Source organism: Arvicola amphibius, chromosome 1 (genome assembly GCF_903992535.2).
Source record: "Arvicola amphibius chromosome 1, mArvAmp1.2, whole genome shotgun sequence".
In the NCBI taxonomy this organism is placed as follows: Eukaryota; Metazoa; Chordata; class Mammalia; order Rodentia; family Cricetidae; genus Arvicola; species Arvicola amphibius.
The window spans coordinates 37359053-37384427 of NC_052047.1; the positions used below are offsets into that span (position 1 = coordinate 37359053).

A 25375-nucleotide genomic window follows, 5' to 3' on the forward strand; every position below is an offset into this window, starting at 1 on the left:
GCTTTATTTTTAATTATGTATAATTATGTGTGTAAGTATGGACATGTGTGTAGATAACTGCAGAGTCCAGAGGTGAGAGATCTCCAGGAGGTGGAGTTACAGGTGGTTGTGAGCCAAACAACATGCATGCTGGGAACTGAACTGGGGTCCCTAGGAGGAGTGCTCTTAACTACTGGACTGTCTCTCCAGCCTGAAACTTCTGGTCTTGACAAATTGACTGGTCTCAGGCATTCTGTGACAGCAGCACAGACAGACCGAGATAATGTGACATAGACAATCTTCCAAATGTTAAAAAGAAGCCAGAATCCCGAGCACAGATCATAAATCCCAGAGTATCACCCTGTGCTCTGCGTACTGTTGTTGGCTAAACGTCATTCACAATATTTAGACTCTAAATGAGGAAAATAGACACAAGACTTGGACTTTAATGCTGAAAATGAAAATGGACAAGTAAAAAAAGAGACATCATTGGACAGATAAAACATTTTCTGGAGGGGCTGGAGAGATGGCTCAGGGGTTAAGAGCATTGCCTGCTCTTCCAAAGGTCCTGAGTTCAATTCCCAGCAACCACATGGTGGCTCACAACCATCTGTAATGGGGTCTGGTGCCCTCTTCTAGCCTGCAGGCATATACACAGACAGAATATTGTATACATAATAAATAATAAACAAATAAAAAAAACATTTTCTGGAATCCTGCCTCCACCATTATTAAAGAATGGCCTTGCCTGGCACTGGTGGCACACGCCTTTAATCCCAGAATCTGGGAGGCAGAGGCAGGTGGATCTCTGAGTTCGAGGCCAGCCTGGCCTACAGAGTGAGTTTAGTCAAACCCTGTCTTGATCTCCCCCACCCCATAAAAATAAGTCTGGAACTGTGGACGGGCAGCCACTAGTGGGCCAGGGCTTACGTGAACTCCAGCTGGATGGCGTACTCTTTGGATATGAAGGGGATTTGGTCCGGAGCCAGGCGCTTCGCCAGCTGCAGGGCACTGTCCCAGTGCTGCAGGTCCCGCCTCATCTGCCCAAGAGACAAAGTCCTGAGGCCCAGGAAGCCAAAGTGCTGTTCAAAGTTGCTGCACAGAGCCAGGCTCAGTAAAAGGGAATCACATTCTTCTTTTGTTTAAATCATGAAACTTTCTATTTATTTAAGATAGTGCTGTAATATACATTTTGAAAGGCAGTGACAGAGCCTTCTAGACTGGGCAAATATCTTAGCTCTAATGGTAGTTTGTGTTCCTCTCAAAAGTCAAGTCTATCTAAAAATAAACATTGTATTCTTTAGTAGTTTTCCCAATAGTAAGAAATTAAAGCTAATGTAATCAATTAATTTAAAATTTCACCTTAGAAGGATACCAATAAAAAATTAGGAAATACTTTAGGAATTTCCTTCCTTTCTCTCTTCTTTCCTCACTCCCTCCCTCTCTCCTTCCTTCCTTTTTTGGTGAAGCAGGATTTTGCTATGGGTATTCCTGGCCGTCCTGGAACTCACTATGCAGTCCAGGCTGGCCTTGAACTTGCAGCAACCTTCCCAGTCTGTTTGCTGCTGGGGTTGCAGGCAGGAGCCACTACCCCTGGCCTGGGACCGATGCACATTCTTTCTCTTTCAAGTTACATTTATTTATGTCTGTGTGCATGGGTACACAAGTGTTGTAGTGTGTGTGGAGGTCAGAGGACAACTCTCAAGGGTCAGTTTTCTCTTTGCATCTGGTGGGTCCTGGGAATCAAGGTCAAGTCATCAGACTTGGTGGCAAGTGCCTTTACCATCTTTCTGCCCTGATACAGTTTCCCAGCTAATCTGAAGCTATATAGCAACATGAATAACAGAAGACACAACACATAAAGCATCTTTCTTCCTGATTCTCACTCTTAAAAATCTTTGGCATACAATCCTAAACATACTAGGTAAGCACTGAAGAATCGTCCAGCTCATTCCTCACTGATTTAGACTGTAAAGAATTTACCATAGCTAACTTTCCCAAGTGCTATTCCCTTGCCAGGTCCTGGTCTAGAACATCAGCTTATTTTACTTTTCACAACTACCTTTTGTAATGTTCTTGTACCCATTTCAGAGATCTGGAAACTGAAGCCAAGACAGGCTAGGACTTACGCAATGCTACATGGCTAGTATGAGAAAGCAGTGGTATGCAGGGCTCTCCACCTGACTTACTTGTTCTGCACAGTGAGGCTGAAGGAGCTGTTACAGAGCAGAGTGCTATTAACCCTCTCTATTCTGAACCATCACCTCAGGGCCTTTACAAAGCTAATGGCACTTGTATAGTTATTTTACAAGATTATGTTTATATTATATATCATAATATATCTATAATATAAAAGATGAATACAGTTTAGTTCCAATATCTGTGAGAAAAGATGTGTTTTCTTGCTTATTTCTAGCCACTACTAGCTATATAAATTACTTCTAATTAGTTGTACTATAAACCCATTTTCTTACCAACTAACCACACTTTAAAGAAGCCAGACCCTCGTTGAGGTCAAAGGACATTCCCAAGGTCACACACAGTTGGAATCAGATCCAGGTGTGTCCACTTCACAAGTCTGTGTCTTCCCCCACCCACCCCTTTCCCAGACAGAGTCTTGCTATGTAGCCCTGGCTAGCCTAGAACTTGTTCTTTGGACCAGGCAGACGCTGAACTACAGGAGTCCTCCTGGTTCTGCCTCTGAGTTCCTGGGTTTACAGGGAGGCACCACAGGCCAGCGGCTGGTCTATACCCTTCCACTGCCTGTACTGCCGGGCTCTGTCCCCTTCTGCCTCTGAACTCAGACCAGCATTCGGTTCAGTCCTTCTGCAACCTTCAGCTCTAACACAGAGGGGAATTTCAAGCAGCAACTTGAAGATCAAGTGCTTCAGTGTCCTCATGTGGAAACTAGAGAAAACAACAGCGTTACCCCATAAGACGGACCACTGCGGAGGTTAACTGACCTAACACAGCGCTACCCCATAAGACGGACCACTGCGGAGGTTAACTGACCTAACACAGCGCTACCCCATAAGACGGACCACTGCGGAGGTTAACTGACCTAACACAGCGCTACCCCATAAGACGGACCACTGCGGAGGTTAACTGACCTAACACAGCGCTACCCCGTAAGACGGACCACTGCGGAGGTTAACTGACCTAACACAGCGCTACCCCGTAAGATCGACCGTTGAGGAGGTTAAGCGACATAATGCAGGTTAATAGCTTAGCATGGCACCTGGCAACACGAGCAACCAATAAACAGCACCTACTTTTTTTTTTTCTTTTTACGGTTTCTGTAAGTTCCACAGTCTGCTCTCCTTGGGCACATTTAGACTTTGAATTATTTAGCAATACTACAATACTGTGTCTTTTTCATCCCTCCACTGAATGCAGAGTGAAAGCGGTTTTGACATTAATGAGCACTCAGGGGCCTGGGAGTGGGACGGCTACCCTCGAGGAGAGGAAGACAGGTGGTGTCTGGTGCTGAGAAGTCAGCCTACACAGAGGGGCGACTGCCTGCTTCCCTTTACTGTCATACCTCCAGGGCAGCCACAGGACAGTTGGATGCCAGGTACAGGTCCTGAGCCAGGTTGAAATCATTAGTAAACATGGCGAGATGTCCTGCCAAAAGATTGTAGTCCTCGATTCCCTACAAATAAAAGTTTTGGTGAGAAGAAATATAAGGATTTTAGATTTCAAAAGGCTTTGCTCAGTAGGAAATGGTACAGTCCACCTACTCAGCTGTTCCATAAAGACTGCAATGCGGAAGGCTGGATGGGCAGCTGCTATACACTTTAGTCTGCAGCCCATGAGACACTGCATACCTTTATCTGCTCCAAGGACATCACTGTGCCAACATCTCCTACGGTCCGGGAAACACGGATAGCAAATTCCACCTCCATGTGATGCAGACAGGCTCTGGCCAGCTCATTCCACGCTGAGCGGTCATTTAGCATCTTGCATATTTCCCAAGCATCAGAAAACCTAGGATTGAGTACACAGACTGAACCATGGCTCTGGCTTTGCTTGTCACCTACTAGGTAGTCTTTGGGCTGTGTATCACTAAATGTGACATGCTAGACAAATCTAACATTTCTTAACCTATAATCAGCACTTGTGAGTTACGAGGAAAAAAATAGCACACCGAACTTCTTCCTTCACTTGCATAGACTTTTCCTTACTTTCTTAACGTATGTGTGTGGGTATAAGTATGTCCAGCTGCGTGCGGCCCTTGAGGCCAGAGGAAGACACTGAGTATCCTGCTCTCTCATTTTTTGCCTAAGTTCCTTGAGACTGGGTCTTTGACTGAATGTGGGTTTCATGGTTTTGCAGTGACGCTGGGTAGGCAGCAGACACTGCCAGCTTTGTACATGGGTACCAGATCCTTGAGCAGCAAGTGCTCTTAGCCACTAAGCACCTCCCAGCCCCTCTCGTACCTCCTCGTACTAGTCAGAATTTACTGTTATCAGCCCCTTCCTATCACCAATTAACAATGAATTCTAGTTTTAATACTCAACATGTTGTGGAGTGTTTGTAGACTATGTGGAAATGCACTTGCTATGATGTAATAAAAAGCTGAGTGGTCAAAAGCTAGGCAGGAGGTGTAGGTGCGATTTCTGGGGAGAGAAAGGAAGAGGAGGAGGAACTGAGGCACACAGGAGACAGGGAGAGGAAACAGGAGGTGCAAGATGGAAAAGAGGTAATGCCATGCAATAGAATGTAACCTAATGTAAATGGGTTAATTTAAGTTATAAGAGCTAGTTAGGAACAAGTCTAAGTTATAGGTTGAACTTTTATAATTAATAAGAAGTCTCCATTTCACTATTTGGGAGATGGATGGTGAGACAGAAAAACATTCATTACATCTACAAGTAGTTGAAAATGATTTTTGTTCTCACTTAAGTCTACTAAAACCAGTACTCTAGGCTGGGCATGGTGGTGCACACCTTTAATCCTGGTACTTGGGAGGCAGAGGCAGGAGGATCTCTGAGAGGTTGAGGTTAGCCTGGTCTACAAACTGAGTTCTAGGACACCTAGGGCTACCTAGAAAGATTGTGTCTCAAAAATAAAAACAAAACAAAAACCAACCAACCAACCCCACCTCAAAAACATCAGCATTTCAATGTCACAAATGTATACATTTCATAGTTCAGCAAACTGTGGATAGCACAGATGTTCTCTGCGGCCTGTTGTTTTTCGTGTGTGTGTGTGTGTGTGTGTGTGTGTGTGTGTGTGTGTATTTGTGTTTAGGAAAATACACAGTGGATGGATGGGGAAAGAGGAAAAATATAAGTCTATATTTTTATAGTGGTTCTCAACCTATGGATGATGTGGGAGGGTCTTCTGTTTGAGTTGATTTCATTGGTTAATAAAGAAACTGCCTGGCCCATTTGATTGGCCAGCCCTTAAGTGGGCGGAGTAGACAGAACAGAATGCTGGGAAGGGAAGTTAATAAATCGCCATACCTCTCCTCTCTGAGCCAGACGCGATGAAGCTCCGGCCCAAGATGGACGTATGCTAGAATCTTCCCGGTAAGGCAACCACTTTGTGATGCTACACAGATTATTAGATATGGGTTAATCAAGATGTGAGTAAGACTGGCTGGAACTAATGGGCCAGGCAGTGTTTAAATGAATGCAGTTTGTGTGTTGTTATTTTGGGACATAAGCTAGCCAGGAGGCCAAGAGCCAGGCGGCAGGAATAACAGCCTGCCGCTCCTCACTACATATGGGTTTCTACCACTTTGGGGGTCCAATGACCCTTTCACAGGGGTCACCTAAAACCATTGAAAAATACAGATATTTATATTATGATTCATAATGGTAGCAAAATTACAGTTATGAAGCAGCAACAAAACAATTTATGGTTGGGGGGTCACCACACCATGAGAAACTGTATTTCAGGTGGCAGCATCAGGAAGGTTGAGAACCACTGTAAGAGAAGATGATGAGGTCGTGTGTAAATTTATAAATACAAGTTTACATCGAAGACAAATTTTTATCTGTTTTGTTTGGTTGAGACAGGGTCTTGCTATACAGGCCAGGCTGGCTTCAAACTTCAGATCACCTCAAGTGTTGAGATTCCAGGGGCAGGCCACTATACTTGGCTACCAAGGACAGGTTATTTATTTGTTTTCTTTTGAACCATGCCAGGGATGGATCCCAGGGCCCTGGGCACAATAGGGAAGTGCTCTGCCACCAAGCTGAAGACCTAACCATACAGACAGTTTCTGGAGTCAGTATGGGTGATGATAAAGTCATGTGAGCTTTTATAAATAGAGAAGAGTCCAAGAGCTTACAGAACCCTGAGGAACTTATTCAAGAGCCCCAAGGAACTCACAGTGGCCCCAGGTAAGAGGGGGGGAAAAAAAAAGAAATCTCAAGCAAGGCAAAAATCAAACCTCATCATTTGTTTAATGATCTTTCCAATGATGTGGGAGTTCCCTCTGTATGCTGTGAATGCTTTATTATCATTAGTTAATAAAGAAGATGCTTTGTCCTGGGCAGAATAGAGCGAAGCAGAAAAACTGAACTGAATGCTGGGAGAAAAGAAGGCGGAGTCAGGGGGAAATGCCATGTAGCTGCCAAAGGAGACAGACGTGCTGGGACCTTGCCAGTAAACCATGAGCCTCATGTTAAAATATAAAATAACAGAAATGGGTTAATTTAAGGTGTAAGAGTTAGTTAATAAGAAGCCTAAGCTAAGAGGCCAAGCAGTGTTTTAATTAATATAGTTTCTATGTGATTATTTTGGGTCTGGGTGGCCAAGAACAGACAAGCAGCCTCCTACTACATTCCAATAATGTAACTATTTGTGGCTCTGAGTGCTTCTCTCATAATAAAGCACTTATAGAATCACACCCGACAATAGCACTTCCATTAGAATTTATGTTTCCATATGCACTGTCATCTTATGTGTGTGTGTACGCATATGTTTGTGTACCTCAGGTGTACACATGCGTATGGCAGTGTGTGTGGAGGCCAGAGGACAGTCTTAGGTGTTGGTCCTCAAATGACATCCACAATTTTGTTGTTGTTGTTGTTTTGAGACAAGGTCTATAAATTTGCTAAGCAGACACAGCTGACTGGGAGAGAGCCCCAGAACTTCAGTCATGCTCATGCCGTGATACCCAGCTGCTTTTGAGTGTGGGTTCTAGGGATTGAACTGGGTCCTCATGTTTACAATGCAAGCACTTTAATAACCAAGCTATCTCTCCAGCCCCTCTTGTTATCTAAGCCTCAACACAGCCCACGAGACAACCACTATTCCCATCTGTTGAGCAGGACACGAAGGCAAACAAGCCACTGTCAATCATTTTTACTCCTCCTTACCGCTTGAGCATCAGGGTCTGCATCAGCATCTGTCTCAGGTCACTAGGCTCCGCATCTTTTATGTTGTCAAGGAAGCTGTGGGTGCTGAGGTAGATTGAGTTGATTTTCCCACTCTGTGTCTGGCAGGTCAGTTCTCCATTGTATAACAGCAAAGGTTTGTGGGAGAAGGGAAGTTTAGTACCACCAGCCAAAATGACCTTGGATCCTGTATTAGAAAGGAGACCCCTTAATACCTCAAGCTAATGGCTGGCATAAATATTAGATAGCTTTCAATTTCACTACAATGGAAATTCATTTATCAGAAAAAGTACAGTAAATGATTCGGTACCTTGGATGGTGTCCTTGTGAAACACGTAAGTGTACACCTTATCATCATCATAAGCAATAAATACACCTTTATCCATTGGCCAGTTTTCCCAAAGAACACCTTTAATGGTTGGTGAGAAGTCTGGAATCTCATAGGTAGCATCATTAACCTACAAGACAGGATTTACAAACTTGCCTCACGTGTCTGTCATTACAACACGTTAAGAGTCTGTCTGTAGCCCCAGCAGGCATGGCTTACCAGCCCACCTCTGACCCCAGCTTTCCACAGTAGGAGAGCTTCTCTTCTGATTACTGTACTATATCAGGCTTGGAAAAAAAAAACCTGAAAATCCAACAAAACAAACAAACAAAACAACAGTTCCCGGGAAAATCCAGGCTTGGAAACTGGATTAGATTATGGAAAAAACTGTAAGTTTAGACACAATGGCTCTAAGTTACTAAAAAGTTGATGCCGCTCAAGATGTATGGAGCAACTTTTCTGGTGCATTGTTTGTTTCTGAGTCAAGACTTGAGTGGCTGAGGCTAGCCTGGGCTACATAGTACAATAACATCCAGTCTCAACAACAATGACAATCTCTGTGAGACTGATATAGAAATTAAAGAATAACAGGGAAGTTTTCCTGACATTGCTCACTGACACAATATGACACAGATGACATCCAAGGACTGTAAGACCTGACTCTGTGGAAGGGAAAACTTTATTTGATAAATACTTTATTAAAAGGAACTATTTTAGCTGGTGTGGTGGCACACACCTTTAATCCCAGCCCTGAGACAGGCAGGTGGATCACTGTGAGTTTAGTCCAGAGTGGTCTATACAGCAAGTTCCAAGACAGTCAGAGCTATATAATGGAGAGATCCTGTCTCAGAAACAAACAACAACAACAAAACCCTTTTCTACTTTATTGCGTTAAAACTTGAGCGTCTTGCGTTCTGTTTCCCCAGCATTGCAATTGAGCCCAGGGCATGGTAAAGCTTGCTAGACAGGCATTTGCCATCACTGAGTTAAACCTCAGCTCACAGTTTCAAATTTTCTAGACTTACAGGACAGTAAACAAATCCATCACTTTTCTCATCAATGAAAACTAATCTGGTTCCATTTGGATCAGGAAAAAGTTTTTTCACACCAACAGGATGTCGATAGTCATTGACAAACTGCCAGTCCTCAATGAAGAAATACTGAATAACGCCAGTCTAAAGAAAGAGAAAGAAAAAAGAAGTTTGGACAGAGAATTTAAAATGTGGTTAAGGAAATACTGACTTTTCACATTTAATTTAGATAATTTAAAAGAAAAACATTATTACTTTTGATAAAGGAAGAGCTAATGCACTTGATTATATATGGAAAGCACAGACTCTGGAGAAATGAAATGGAAATTCAGAATTAATTCAATAATCTAGCAACTGTAATATGTTTAGTGATATGTGGCCACATTGATTTATAGATTTCCTACTTGCTAGAGAAACTTTCAAAAACAAACCAGTAAACTCCAGTGATACCACCAACTACAGGCAGACTGGGCACTGGGTGACACCGCCAACTACAGGCAGGCTGGCAGTCTTGTGAAAGGCTGTCCAGGTCACCCCTCACACAACTACCTTGGAGAAACTTCCAGAAAGAAGATCCTTATCCTCGCCTACTTCCAGGAATGCATGGAGTCATCCAATTCACTTTCCTTAGGTTTAGCTCTGAGTCTGAACTGCCTGGCTGTGGTGCTGGCTCCTTCCGTCTAGTGTAGCCCTGTAGGCTACAGAGGTCTGCATGCTGGTCTGGCTTTGCTGTGTACACCCTGGCGCTTGCTGTCTCCCTACTCGTCTATGGAAGAAGTACAGTCAAGCCAAATCAACTGCCCAGGAAGTATTGAGCAGCCTGCCAACCTTCACTGGTGAAATCTACAAAACATGGAAGGGAAAAGTATTTACACAATTCTAATAAATGCCTCCAGAAAGCTGAAGATGACTAACTCGTTTTCCGAGGTCAGTACTGCGCTGATACCAAGACTAGGTAAAGGCACCACAAAGAAACCAGTAGTCACGCCTTTGCTGCCAGCAATGACAGAGGCAGGTGGATTTCTGTGGTTCAAGGCCATCTTACTTTACGTGGAATGTTCCAGGCCAGCGAGGGCTACACAGTGAGACCCCACCTCACAAAACAAAACCAACCTCCCCCCAAAAACCCTAAAATTGTAGTACAACGGAGCTGGAGAGATGGTCAGCAGTTAAACCACTGGCTGTTCTCAGTGGACCTGAGTCAAATTCCCAGAACCAGCAGCGGTGGCTCCCAACTACATGTAACTCTAGTTCCAGGGGATCAGACAGCCTTTTCTGGCGTCAGAGGGCACCAAACACTTATGTGCCACACAGACATAACATGCAGATAAAACACAGGGTTAATTACACAAACAAACACCCAAGAGATCAAATTTAGACCAAGGTTTAGCAAATGAATGTAACAATATGTAAAAAGGAGATTACATGAGCACCCATGAGGGGAGGTGGGGTGGAAGAGCTGTGCACAGCTAGCAGGTCATGGAAGCAACATCTGAGCCCCAAATGTCAGACTGCAGAGTCTACCCTCTGCATTATGCAGTTGTCTTAGTTAGGGTTTCTGTTGCTGCAACAAACACCATGAATAAAAAGCAAGTTGGGGAGGAAAGGATTTATTTGGCTGACACTTCCAGATCATACTTCTTTACTGGAGGAAGTCAGAACAGGAACGTGAGCAGGGCAGGAATCTGGAGGCAGGGGCTAATGCAGAGGCCATGGAGGGGTGATGCTTACTGAGTTGCTTCCCCTGGCTTGTTCAGCCTGTTTTCTTATAGAACCCAGGACTGCAAGTCCAGGGATGGCACTATCCACCATGGGTTGGACCCTGCCCCATTTGATCACTAATTGAGAAAACACCTTACAGCTGGATCTTATAGAGCTATTTCCTCAATGGAAGCTTCTTCCTCTCTGATGACTCTGGCTGGGTTAAGTTGATACACAAAACTAGCCAATACAGTAATCAAAGCTGCTTAAAATCACCAAGCACTGATACTAGCCAATTAAGCCACCTAGGTTCTACATAAATATATAACTGATCACAGACGTCTTTATTTGTATTGACTCTGATAAAGAGAGGGAAACAATAGAAAGACGATCAAGATCATAAAGTAAGAATTGGCCCTTGTCTATGCTCTACCTTCCAGAAGTTCATACGTACATCTGTTCCATAGATGAGGAAATCACTAGTTAGGGCGTGGCATAAGATCCGGCACTTATCATCCACTGCTGGGAAGAGACGAGTCTCACGTTCTTCTTGAGCATCCAAGATTTCATTTTCTATCTAAAATATGAAGAAGTTTTATTTAGGGCCGTGGTTCCTAAATAAGGTTCCTAACGTTCCTAACACTGCAGCCCTTTAACACAGTTCCTCCTGTTGTGGTGACTCCAACCAGAAAATTACTTCATTGCTACTTCATAACTGTAATTTTGCTACTGTTATGGATCGTAATGTAAATATCTGATATGTGACCCCCAAAGGGGTCGCAACCCACAGGTTGAGAACTGCTGATTTAGTGGTTCCGTGATTTATCTAAGTAAATAAAGTGTTTAGCTAGGGAAAAGTGTCTTTTCCCAAGTTCAACTACATAACAGATGCTCAAACTACCTTATTTCGGCTTAGGCACAAAACATGACAGCTTCCCCAAAGGGCAGCCCCCAGCATCCTTTTTTAGTGGGAAGCTTATGTGCAGCAGGTTCAGCAGCTAGTTTCATTGGCTTCCCGAATACAGAGTCGAGAAACAGATGTGTGCTATGCCCTGGTCTAGACTCCTGCCCCCACAGGTGCCAGTCTCTCTGGAATGAGCAACAATAGCGATGAGCACAGAAGTGAGCGCATGCTCTTCAGGTGCTCACAGCTCGTCTGCAGTTCTTTCTAGATGCAGATTACCAATGGGATCATCTCACGACAGTTAATGTTGTGAGCAGCACTGTTGGTGCTCATCAGGCTTCCAGGGCTAAGAAGTCAACTGAACATCACACACAGTCAGGTAAGGACTTTGTTCAATCTTTACCTACACTGGGTTTTCTAGTTAGTCTCTACATTCTTGCTTCCCAGCCACGGTGTTTGATAATGGGACATCAAACTTAGGCTTCTGGGAAAGGAGGATTATACTTACCAAATGTAACTGGATTTTTCCTTCAAAGAGTGCAGCTGCATAGTCAGAATGAAGGCAAATGCTGGCTACCGTTCCCAGATATTCCACATCTTTCAACTTTTTTACAGCTGTATCAATTTCAAAAACATTTAAACACATTAAATTATAGGTAAGAGTACTGCATTTATTTACTTGCAAATGATTGTTCAATGTATACTTTGGCAAGGGTCTTCTGAACAAAACCTGTTTCATCCACTCTAAAGAAACTCTTAGCTGCCATGTAAGTTACCCTCGGGGAGTCCCTCGTGGTCCATAAGAAACAAAACAACAGCAGATAAAATCACAAGCAGAAAAAACTATGCCTTAAGAAACAAGAATGGAGTTTTCTACTTAATGGGTCACTTTTCAGGGCTTTTTTTTTATCTGACTTCGAATTGGGGAAAAGAATAGATAGAAGGGACAATGAAAGATCAAGTTCCCTTTATATGGAAATAGCATTATTCAAAAAGCAAAATGGGAAGGAATGGACACCCCTGGTTAAGCATCTTCCAGGCTAAGGTGTGCTTCAACAAAGCCATTGTCCAGAATGAGATCACAAATGCTTAATTTTGCCTCCTCAGCTTCATGATCCCTTTAAAGCAGCTTTTTCTTCTAGATTAAGTCAAGCTCACAGGGTAGCTACAATCCTTTAGCAGAAAGGGACATTCAACCTAGGATCTAGCAAAGAATGCAATCTGTCTAGACACTATGCAAAGGATTTAGAGTGGAAACAGCCATCTAAGTTAAGAAAGAGATGTCAGGATGAAAATAAATGGAAGACTCAGTCTCAAAAATCAGTTCTAGTGCTTTCTAAATAGTACAGAAGTAGAGTGGTATACGAGAATACAACACTTGGATTTAGACTTGCCATTTTCACCAAGGACATAAAACCAAGCTCGATTGTTCATCCCCACAGCCAGATGATAGAGACCCACGGCAACAAAGTTGGGTTCCACATCGACGGAAACTGTGATCGGTGGCTCCTACAACACAGGATTTAGTAGTAGTGAACCAACTGCCAAAACTGTTTCAATTCATAAACGAAGGACAGACTGTATGATTTACATACTCCTTCAATGAGGTTGGCCACAGTGACCTCAAGGAGGGAGGTGAGATAGGCAATCCTTGTGTGACAAGCATCCCCGAGGATGGGCAGCTTGGTCAGGAAGACGTGGAGTGAGCCTCTTTGGGTAGACAGTGCTAGCAACTGGCCATCATCAGTCCAGGAAAGGGTACCCAACCCTGAAACAATGCACAACATAAACCATTGTCCAAATCCGCAATATATGGTGGCATGCAATCAAATAAATAGTTTCATGCAATAGGCATAAAAACTTTAGATGTGTTCTTCCCTAAATCATCTTCTATTTCACTATTCATTTCCCATATTCACATTAATAGGAGAATATGGACACTGAGTCATTTGCTCAAACAAAAGTATACATCCATTGTACAATTGGGATTAAAGTTTGCTTTAAGCCTCTGACACCTAAGCATACTCACAACCTCTTAGTCAAGTGTACGGTTTATCATAGTTCCTAAAGTAAAGAACCTATTTTAGGGAGTTTTGCGGAAAGGTGTTAATTTAATTCTGCCTATAAGAATGCAAATCATACAACATTCGTTATTCTCCATAACTACAATGACAAAATACAAGTCAGCTTTGCCAAGATCAATACCTTTGTTTTCGTCATCCAGATTAATTATAGCATACATGTCTCTTAATTCTGTTAAATCATGGATTTTTACGCTGAAAGAAAAGAAAAAGGAGCATCTATTTTTATTTGGTTTCATTCTGGCATTTTTTGCACACTGTTTTTAACCAACCCTCCTCGCTACCCCTGCCCTAACCCTGCTGCTGGACCCCCCATCCCCGGCCCTGCTGCTGGACCCTCCCCTCTCCCCCCAAACCCTGCTGCTGGACCCTCCCTCTCCCCTGGCCCTTGACCCTGCTGCTGCCCCCCACCCCTGGCCCTGCTGCTGGACTTTCCCTCTCCCCCCTCCCCTGCTGCTGGAACCTCCCTCTCCCCCTCCCCTGCTGTTGGACCCTCCCTCTCCCCCTCCACTGCTGTTGGACCCTCCCTCTCCCCATCTCCTGCTGTTGGACCCCTTCCTCCCACTTCCATCCCTCATCCTGCTAGGCGTTCTCATCTCTACAGCTTCAGTTGGCAGTGAATGGCTCCTTCATGGGCCCTCATGTGCCCTGGAGCCCACTTCAGATCAGGCTGCTGTCAACACTGGCTAGGAAAGACTGGCAGACAAATGGGGGTCTCCCTGCTGAGCTGTGGTGCAAGAATTCTGGTCTTGTCCTGTGACTGGCTTGCTATTACTTAATTTTCAAAGCCCTTCAATCTGCACTCCTGCCCTGGTTTACAGCTGGGTCAGCAGGAGAAGCAGATGGAGCATGCTCAGTCCATGGAATCCCAAACTCGCATTTTAGTTTTATATTGATATTCTAGCATACTCCATCTTATTCTTCTGTTTTGAGGCATGAAACCTTTAGGTGTTTTCTTTGTTAAACAGTCTTCTATTTCACTATACATAATCAAGAGACTATGAGTGCTGACCATCTGAATATGAACAGGGAAGCAGAGGACTTAATTTTTTTTCATTGTATCATGGAAAAGAAACCAAGAAGTGTGGATGTCAGACACACACCAACCACAAAATTCTGTTGATTCTCTTGAGTATCCCCCTGTGGTGGTTTGTATAGTTTGTATAGTATCCCCCTATGGTCCCCATAGACTCATGTGGATGAGTGCTTGGCCCATAGGGAATTGGCACTATTAGCAGGAGTGGTCTTGATGGAGACGGTGTGTCACCATGGGGATGGGCTTTGAGGTCTCAGATGCTCAAGCTACACTCAGTATGGGACCCACTCTCCTTCTGCGGCCTGCAGATCAAGATGTAGAACTCTCAGCTCCTTCTCCAGCACCATGTCTGCCTGCACGCTGCCATGCTTCCCGCCATGAGGATAACGGACTAAACTTCTAAAACCATAAGTCAGCCCCAATTAAATGTTTTCCTTTATAAGAGTTGGCATGGTCATCTTCATAGCCGAACCCTAAGACACCCCACATTCCCAGAAATATGCGACTCTAACTAACCAGTTATCTCCAGATGTAGCAGCTTTGTTCAGAGTCTGGGACAGCGCCACACTGGTTAGACTATCCTTATGGTCACGAGCCTTAAATATCTCTTGCCCAACTTCTGGAAAGTGAGTAGAAATGGCCAGAAATGTCCCACGGGAAAAGCCAATCATGATGTAGCCATCACCATACCTACAGCAGCAAAGTGATCACAGGATTAAAAAGGAGATGAACTATCAAGGGCAAAATGGCAAAATCCTTAATATGATAGAATATAATTTAGAGGCCCTACTGTGTATCAGATAACATGCTGGGTGTTACACGTGAAATCAGACTGCAATGTTGCAATGAGGAGAATGCCATACATAGAATGTAATGTTACAGACAGGCAAACATCATCAGTAAGAAAACACGGGTCTTTTTCTATAATTAGTTTTTTGTACATACCAACTATAGCAGACGATGTTGCCATAGGCTTGCTGAAACTCCAGATCAACTGGGTTATCTGGTTCATTCAGATAAAAAAGAAACAACATTTTCTTGCCAATTACTGCACTTATCTGCCAGGAAAGATCAGGAGATCGTGGAATGAGTTACTCAGAATTTCATGAGAAGACCAACGAGCAAGTCCAAACAGCCAACCCCATTATGAGCACAGTGAGCCAAAGCTGGACGTGCTAAATGGTATCATTAGTATAAAATCTAACAAAAGTAGCCAAAAGCATTTATGATGGAGAGTCTGGCAAAGGTCTCTGGCTTTATGCATTTTCAATATCTCTCTGAGCTACACTACAATGCCTTTGTGGGTAGTCTTTTGAATTCTCTATACCTCTCATCAGTTACTGTGCTCTTTAGGAAAGTGACCCTGGCATAGTTCTGCTGCAGCTGAATTCATTTTTGCAGTACAGAATTTTCCATTCTAAGAGGCTACTTGATTGTGAGCCAGCCAGGAGGATTATAGGTGTGCTCTTCTACAGGTAAGCTAGCCAACTACCATCACTTTCCATCACCCACAGGTGAGGACGGCTGAAAAAGATCCCTGTGTTACTCACACAAAACCAGAACTAACTACATGATACTGGAGGTTATCTTTATGCCCAGGAGAGAAAAGTGTATATTATCTTACGTTAAAGATGATAGTTGGCAACCGGGCGGTGGTGGGGCACGCCTTTAATCCCAGCACTTGGGAGGCAGAGGCAGGCGGATCTCTATGAGTTCGAGGCCAGCCTGGTCTAGTTCCAGGACAGGCTTCAAAGCTACAGAGAAACCCTGTCTTGAAAAACAAAAACCAAAAACCAAACAAAACAAAAAGATACTTGGCTATATTTCCTGGATTCCAAAATGTTAACAACTTCAATAGCATCAAATCAAAACATAGCCTTTCAGGAAATAATGAAACTACCTCCTTACATATTTTTATGTTTATAATAAAAATTATCTGGATTCTAGAATATAATAGTACAGCAAGGAAATTGTACATGTTAAAGAAACACAAGCTATGGTCTGTTTCAGAGATCTGTTTACCATCAGGAACGTGAAAAAAATTTAAATCACAAAGAAATCATTTTCCCATTTTTTTTTTTATTTGTTTTGTTTTTGTTTTTGAGACAGCCATTTCTCTGTGTAGCCCTGGCTGTCCTGGAACTCACTCTATAGACCAGGCTGGCTTCAAACTCCGAGATCCCCTGCCTCTGTCTTCCAAGTGCTGGGATTAAAGGCGTGCGCCATCACCTCTGGCCTTATTGTTTCCATTCTTAAAGGAATCTCTGTGTTTTTTCTAGCACAGAAATGGGCACAGCAACAGTAGCCACAACAGAAATTGTTCTCATCTGCTGGGATGGAGGAAGTTCGCAATGGCAAACACAACTTTGAGGTCTGAGAGATGAGGCTTATCTTGGTTAAGAAACAGCAGACATAACTTATCAAAGTCTGAGCCAGCCAAGAAAAAGGAACCGAATACACCACGAAACTCCCAGAACGATTGGGTGTGGGCTTGAATTGGAATGCTTACTGTGTTCTCAGCAGAAGAAATTCGGTCATCTGTCTTGCTGGTGGAGAACTTGATGTCACTTGGCTCTGATTTCACCGGTGTCTACGGGGGTAAGACATCATCACAGTGCTTAGATTTCAAATCAAGTCACTCTCATCAGGGTGGAGCTCGGGGACAGGACAAGGACGAAGCATGGCATGACTGAAGCCCTGGGTTCAATTCAGAATACCTTCCCTCCCTCAAACAAACCTTCGAGAATCATTCTGAATATTAATAAAACATGAAGCTTGCTGGGCGGTGGTGGCGCACGCCTTTAATCCCAGCACTTGGTAGGCAGAGGCAGGCAGATCTCTGTGAGTTCAAGGCTGGCCTGGACAGAGCAAGCTCCAAGACAGTCTTCAAAGCTACACAGAGAAACCCTGTCTTGAAAAAACAAACAAACAAACAAACAAACAAACAAACAAACGCCCCAAAACCAAACTCAGCCAACCAACCAACCAAACTAACAAACAAAAACTCCACAAAGCTTGCTTTTATTTATGACTAAATTTGGATTATGAACCTTAAAATTCTACTGCCAAATACCTAGAAATTCCGGGTGAAACAGAATGTATGTTTTTCTTAAATGGAAAATTAAGCTCAAGGGAGGATTTACAGAGACCAGCAGCAAATACCACACTGAAGGCAGCGTGCATGTGCACTCAAGCTGCAGCTTCCAGCTTCCAGTGTGGCTGGAGACAGAAGGGCGGCAGGGGAGCTACTTCTTAGCTGTGGTCCAGGTCAGAAAATCCAACATTCATCTCAAGAACGTAACCCACGCCCTGCTCTCCTACCCTCACCAGAGTCTGCGGTTCTGCTTACACACTGAGCAGTCTGGGAGCTCCTCTGGGGGAAATTAAATGAAAGGTGGAAGGAGCTAGGTCCACCATACCCTGAAGGGTTGCGCCAAATGCTCCAAGTCTGATAAACCCTGCAGAAAATGAGCTTAAAGTTCAAAAGAATGGTACTCATGGAGGAACAAGACACTGAAAGTCCCTAAAACACAATCACGAGAGAAGAGACACGGGGCTACTCATAAAAATGAGAAAGGACTGGGATGTAAAATAAATAAATAAACTAAAAAATAATAAAGGTTTTAAAATGTTTCAGTAGACCGCACTTTTTATTTTTCAGTTTTTAGATTTTTTTATGCGTATGATTTTGGCTTGCTGGTATGTCTGTGCACCATGTGTGTGCCTGGTGCCCTCAGAGGTCACATGAGGCTGATGAAACAGGAGTTATGAAAGGTTGGGAGCGGCCACATGGGTGCTGAGATCGAACCTGGGTCCTCTGGAAGAACAAGTGCTCTTCACTGCTGAGCCAGTGTCGGTAGCCCAGCAGACTATACTTCTGTGCTATAGGAGATGCATTTGCTGGGTGAGGCTCTACCAATGGTAGGGGTTGACTGCTGCGGCCTGTGTAGCTTTGTCAGTTTTTGTCAAATGTCCATCCTGAAGGGGTATATCATTTTTATCTACAGTTTATCAATATAACACGTGATCACACGTATGTCATTTTGTCAGTGTGACAGGTGAGCAGCGATGTCTCAGCATTGCTTTGTCGTTCTCTAATTATGAGTCTCATCATTATCATCTGTGAATTACTTTTTCCATGTACACATTACCTTTGCATACATTTCAAGTGGGATTTTAAAAGAACTACCAAGTACTTTCTAAAAATAAAATGTAGAATTATTAAATTTAAAACTTCCAGGAGGCTGAGGCAGAAGTATGGTCATGTGTTTAAAGCAAGCCTGGGTTACATAATGAGTTCCAGGCTAGCCTGGGCTACAGAGTGAGGCCCTGTCTCAAATGCAAAAAAACAGTAAGCTAGGGATGAGTTCAGTGGTAGGGCGCTTGCCGCGCACACATGGGGCCCTAGGTTCAAACCCTAAAACTGCAAAACCAAAACAAAACAGCCAAACCGATCTCTAGACTCCAGAGCTGATGTATGATAAGCTGAGCAGGACGGGGCAAGCCAAGCACGGGTGACACTGGAGTGACTCTGGACCAGGACAGAGTCACCAAATGAGGCAATAGAAGCCTGCAGTGTGTGCTTTGCCTACCACATGACACCTTCAGTGTCTAGCTTTGGACGGAGTCTTCTTAAGGTTAGAAAGTGGAAACAATTCTCTTGTACGCAAATACTGGCAAGATGTAATGAACTCTTGTGATGTTCTGTGGAAAAAGTATTCTAAGGTGATTTCATGATTCAAGGAATAAAGATGCACAACTACCGACTGGGAATGTCCAGTATGGGCACCCGGATTGGGGGAGTTGCAGCACATACAGTATACCTACCTTTCCATTTCTAAGGGGCACCAGAATAGAATGCTCCTAATTGTAAGGGTTCTAGAAATTATGCCAAAGCAAACTACTTTAAGAATGCCAGAATCTTAAAAACTATACTAGCTTGAGGCAGTGGCATGACTCCGTATATAAAAGGTAATGGGCATCTCCACCTGATGACCTGAGTTTGATCCCCAGAACCCATATACAGGCAGAAGGGGAAAACTGACTCCACAAAGTTGTTCTGACCCCCATTCTTGTGTGCACACGCACACACGGTAATAATGAATAAAAGCTCTTTTAAAAAACATCTACACGGGCTGGAGAGATGGCTCAGTGGTTAAGAGCATTGCCTGCTCTTCTAAAGGTCCTGAGTTCAATTCCCGGCAACTACATGGTGGCTCACAACCATCTGTAATGAGGTCTGGTGCCCTCTTCTGGCCAGCAGACATACACACAGACAGAATATTGTATACATAATAATACATAAATAAATATTTAAAAACATCTATACTAGTGATGCTATGTTTCTCCTCAACACAGCAGAGGCACACATTTCTGCTTGACTTGTTCTAAGTATCCCAGACACAGAACCAACTCGCTTCTTCCACCTTGTTCACTATAAATCTGCATCTCAGTGCATACTTCGACTCGCTTGGGCAGCCTGGACTAGGCTGCTTTGCTTGCACAGAATGATAGACACTGCATTAACCGCTAAGGTAACTTTTCCTGGGGCTTCTGGTCATCTAGGTAGACTAACTCAGGATAGGCTCCCTGGGATCAGCTCCTTCACTAATTTCTTCTGTCCTTCCTTCCTTCTTTCCTTCCCTGGAGCTGAATGCAGACATGACCCCAGGCACCAGCTAGCAGCTGGCAGATGAGGATGCAGCCTAGAGAAGAGCAGCTGGCACGCCATGTACACAGCCTTCTCCTCTATTGCTACGTGAGAAAGACGGAGGCAAGAACAATACTCCGTCTGCCGTATTCCGTATTCTTGTAGTCCTTCTACTCTGGAACTTATAATTCAGTCACAACTGGTTTATTTCCTTATTTGGTGCTGGTCAGGACTGACACAGAGCCTTGCGCATGCTGGGTAAGTGCTCTAACTCTGAGCCACACTCCCACCCTGCGTTATAACATCTGCCTGCACTCTGTCTTATTCAGGCTGTTTTCTGTCTTTTAAAGATCATAATCTAAATTTTTACTGATATTTACCATCTCCCAAAGCTATATATAGAGCTTGTAAGCTGTACCACAAAATTTGGTAACTAATCATGAAAAGCCACGTGTCTTTTAGAAGACTACCTAGCATCGTGGCAGGAGTGTGTGTGAATACGAGGGCCATGGTGAGCACGGGGCTGAAGCAGGTGCAAGGCAAGCTCGATCATTTTTTTAATTCTTTATTTATTTTTATTTTATGTACATTGGTGTTTTGCCCGCATGTATGTCTGTGTGAGGGGGTCAGATCTTGGGATTATAGACAGTTGCCAGCTGCCATGTGGGTGTGGGGAAATGAACACAGGTCCTGTGGGAGAGAAGACAGTGCTCTTAACTGCTGAGCTGTCTTTCCAGCCCCGGCAATCTTGATTCTTTAGAACAACCTTCACCTATTTACTAGAATCCCAAGAGAACTACATCAACTCCTTCCTGTCCGTAAGGACTCCATCTCCTACTAGGCTCCAACTCTTCCCGACATTATACACATGAGACAATCTAAACTTCTGACACATGAACCCTGGGGTGACAAACCACATTCAACCACTGTATACTCCACGGGAGAGAGAGAGATCTACATGGCAAGGAATCAGGACTTGCAGTGACTAGTGATTCTGTGTAGGAGCAGCAACCTGCAAGGAGCTAAACTTGGCTAACAACTACAAGAGTGAACTTGGTAACTGCCTTGTGGGAGACCCCGAGGCGGAGGCACCCGAAGAAGCTGCATTTGGATTGCTTGTCGACAACCATGAAACACAGATGTTTTAAGTGCCTGCATTTTGAGATGTTTTGTTACACAGCAGCAACTGATGAATACATCGCATTCCCAATTGTGTGGATGTGACACAGAGCAAGGTTTATTCATGTGCCTAAGCAGATATTCCAAGAACATTTCAGTCAATACTAAAGTAAAGACAGTAGTTCAAAAAATAATGTTCCCATTGGTGATATTAGGTAGCTACCAGCAATACAAGTTCCCTTAATACAATCCTCAGAGGATTAAATCAATCCTGGGAAATTTCAACAGTAGTAGAATTCCATCTTAATTGAAATCTTGTCAGGATTACTTTGGAAATGATTTGACATATCAATGAAAGGTATTGGCTATAGAATAAGAAGCTTGATTTTGAGTCCAGAATCCTCTAGTTCTTAACATTTATCAGTATACATGCATAAAATAAAACTTCATCACAAACACACTCACTGAAACCACGGAGCTGATAATTCATTTAATACCAAAGGGGAAAACATATTTCCTTTAACAGATAACGTATTCATCCTACAGAAGAATTTCCTAATAATACACAACAAAGGATTTGGGTGTGTGTGCCTGTATGTGTGGCAGTATGACTGTTCGTTTGTATCTGGGTGCTGCGCATGTGTATGGGCACATGGGAACAGACAAAAGTTCCTCACATTTAAAACATAAGATTGGGGGCTGGAGGGGGCTAGAGACAGATGGCTTAGTAGCTAAGAGCACTTGTTGCTCTTGCAGAGGACCCAGGTTCAGTTGAAAACCGTGGTGGTTTGTAACCATCCGTAACTCCAGTTCCAGGAAATCTGACACCCTCTTTTGACTTCTCTGGGTACCAGGCATGTACATGGTATGTATATATAACTGTAGATAGATACTCATACACATAAAATAATATTAATATCATTTAAAATACGAAATTATATGAATATTCTACAAAGTGATTTTTTATTTTTTGCTTTTTTTCAAGACAGGGTTTCTCTGTGTAGCTCTGGCTGTCCTGGAACTTGCTCTGTAGACCAGGTTGGCCTCAAACTTGCAGAGATCCGCCTGCCTCTGCCTTCCGAGTGCTGGGACTAAAGGCATGTGCCACTACCACCCAGTGTGACTTAAAATTTGATACACTAGCTTGATGTGAAGCTGTTTATCACAAGGGGAAATGAACCTCTCATGCAGGGCTACAATGTGTTACCTGTCTCACGGTGTCGCCTTCCTGGTTACTAACAGTAATCATTTTATCCTCGCCACCCAAAGCGAGAAGATTCTCTGTATTCCAGCATCCACATGTGATTTTCTTAGTATGTTTTCCTGAAAAAAGAGACAAGTTTTGCAGACACATGGACTTTTCAAAAGAATAAATAAAAAATTTGTGATGCTAATCTTCTGTGCCATGGGAATGAACAATCGAGGGATTCTACTCTTGTCCAAGCCCTTGGTGACTATGCAACCTTATTTCAAACCCTTTATCACGAAGCTAGAAATTAAGATAATGGTACATAATAACTTTTTGTCTGGATTACATACACAGCCCCCCCGCAGAGAACAATGTTTCCTCTATAAATTGTTGCTTTATCATAGAACCAAACTTGCAATGGTAATATTTTAAGAGAAGTAAATCTCAAAGTATTATCTACAGTAACACTGGGGTTACCATGTAACTACAGAATCTATGGTAACACTGGGGTTACCATGATAACTACAGTATATCTATGATAACACTGGGGTTAACCATAAAAACTACAGTATAATCTAGTTATTATATACCATAAAAACTACAGTATAATCTATGGTAACACTGGGGTGACCACGATAACTACAGTATAATCTATGTTAACAATGGGGTACAAATGTGAGTGCTACCTAGCGAGACTGTGTTAAGAAGGGGATCCCCTCACTACTATACCACACCACTACAGAACAGTAGGAGACACATGTCTGTGTGTGTTCAGTACAAATGCAACATTTTTTCCTGAATATTTTCCCACTGTGGACGGTTGGACCTAAGGACTCAGTGCCCATGAGCACACAGATGGCGCATGTGCGCTATAGCAGGGCACAAGGAGACAAATGTTGAGGAGAATATGGAAATTAGATAGAAAACAGGAGGCTGTCTCGTAACAGTAGCCAGAATTGCAGCCTGAGCATGACTGGAAGGGACAAGACGCTTTCTGGTCAATCCAGAGGGTGTGGGGGTTAGATATGCAGTGCACATGGGCCTCGCACTGAGGATGCAGAGTGAGTACTTCATGTGTGAGTCTAGCCAATGGGGTGAAGAGATACAGATTCAGTTCTCAAGTCACAGAGAGCATTTCGAGTCAGGAGAGCAAGGCACAAAGTGAAGGGCACATTTAGAGAAGAGCCTGCCTGTAGACGGAGAGATCATGTTGATCACAGACTAAAGGACTCAGGTGGTCCAGCTACATCAGGGCGGGAAAGGGTTGTATGAAGAGAGGCCGAAAGATGCTAAAGACAAAAACCTTTCAAAATCACATCTATCTATCTATCTATCTATCTATCTATCTATCTATCTATCTATCTATCATCTATCTATCTGTCATCCACCCTTCTGTTCTGTGTGTGTGAACACATGGTGTGTACATACGTGCACACAATATGGAGGTCAAAGGGCAATCCGGGAGGTGACTCTCCTTCACTGTGTGGGTTACAGGGACTGAGCTCAGGTGCCATCTCCCTGTCCTGTCCACAGTCTCCTGTCTTCACCTAGGAGGGGAGACACCTCCCTTTCTCACACACTGTCACACTGCTCAAAGCCCAGGCTAAGCACTGCATCAGTAGGAACAGTTAACAGAGCTGCCTGACCTACTCACAGCACTCCGGTGACTGAAATGGGAGACTGGCATTACTTAGTTCAACTATCACAACTGACATTTCTACATATCAGAAACCTTCAAAGCAAGAAATGCCAGCATCTATTTGAGTCAAAGGGAATGTACACCATGAAATGCGTATTTGGTTTCTAACAGTGCTGGTGGATCAAGCAGCTGTGAGCGGGGTGGCCTGATTTTAAGAAAGTTAAGAAGAATGGCTGGAGAGATGGCCCAGTGGTTAAGAGCACTTGCGCTCTTCCAGAGGACCCGGGTTCAGTTCCCAGCACCCACATCAGGTAGCTCACAACCACCTGTAACTTCAGCTCCAGGGATCCAATACTTCTGGACTCCATAGGCATCTACATTCATGTGCACGGAAATCAATACCTACAGAAAATAAATCTCTAAAAAAAAAGCTAAGAGTAAACAGAGCCGAGCCACAATCCCAAACAAGTTTGAGAGAAGCAATGGCATATTTATCTAAAGGCACTAAGATGGGTAATTAATTAGAATCTTTTCAGGTACATTTTATATGGTTATTAAGCAAGAATATGGGCAGAATCATATTCATATTAAATACTAAGATCACAGCAACATCATGTTCATATGGTAGCCTGATATGAGAGATCATGCTATAACATACTATTTCCATATACATCCAGTATCAAAACCTCTGGAGCTTATAAATGTATCAGAGGACATGCTCAGAGATAAAGCGGGGAACAAAATGCCTACTGGAGTCATACAGGAATTTATATGGTGCTGAGCAGTGGTGGCGGACACCTTAATCTTAGCACTTGGGTGACAGTGGTAGGCAGATCTCTGAGTTCAAGGTCTTGAAAAAACAATAAACAAACAAACAAATATATTTATGTGGAAAAAGTTGACTTTTGTATCTGGGAGGAAATTTTAGTTTGGTCTTTCAAACAGATTAATGATGCTTCTATTTATCTCTCATTATTAAAAATTAAAATCAGCACTAAGGAGATATCTGTGAAAATCATTTGAAATGACTCGTTGCTCTTTCTCACATGTACTTTCTCACATGTCCTGTAGGTGTCGCTATCTCCAGCGCTCACCGCCTCTCGAGAGCGGCAGGGATGCTTTCTCTGGCCACATGCTTACCGTTAGCCCTGCTCATTCTACCTCCCACTCACCAGTGTGAGGCCACGGCGGAAAGGGTAATCTTCACGGGTATTCAAGGGGCCGAGGCCAAGGGAACAGAGGTTGGGGGAGACCAGCGTACTTCATATGCAAGGTCAAATGGGCCACACACTCTGAGGCAAACTCCTCACAGACCAACTGGTGTTTGGAGAAAAAGGGGGGTAAGAATTGGGAGCGTGGGTCCTAT

At 43.5% G+C, this 25375-nt stretch overlaps 1 protein-coding gene across 3 annotated transcripts in view; it reads right to left on the minus strand.

The window, feature by feature from the left end:
• The window catches only part of Wdr19 (WD repeat domain 19), a 66576-nt gene that overhangs the window by 29084 nt on the left and 12117 nt on the right, over positions 1-25375 (minus strand). For all 3 annotated transcript variants that reach the window (XM_038317729.1, XM_038317730.1, XM_038317728.1), the window contains exons 6-20: positions 22389-22504; positions 16922-17002; positions 15358-15470; positions 14929-15102; positions 13501-13571; positions 12891-13063; positions 12690-12804; positions 11804-11910; positions 10846-10968; positions 8685-8834; positions 7642-7789; positions 7314-7518; positions 3807-3966; positions 3521-3631; positions 910-1019 (exon numbers count right to left, since the gene is read on the minus strand). In XM_038317729.1, coding sequence (XP_038173657.1) covers positions 910-1019; positions 3521-3631; positions 3807-3966; positions 7314-7518; positions 7642-7789; positions 8685-8834; positions 10846-10968; positions 11804-11910; positions 12690-12804; positions 12891-13063; positions 13501-13571; positions 14929-15102; positions 15358-15470; positions 16922-17002; positions 22389-22504 — 1957 coding nt within the window. The remainder of the gene's footprint in view (positions 1-909; positions 1020-3520; positions 3632-3806; positions 3967-7313; positions 7519-7641; positions 7790-8684; positions 8835-10845; positions 10969-11803; positions 11911-12689; positions 12805-12890; positions 13064-13500; positions 13572-14928; positions 15103-15357; positions 15471-16921; positions 17003-22388; positions 22505-25375) is intronic.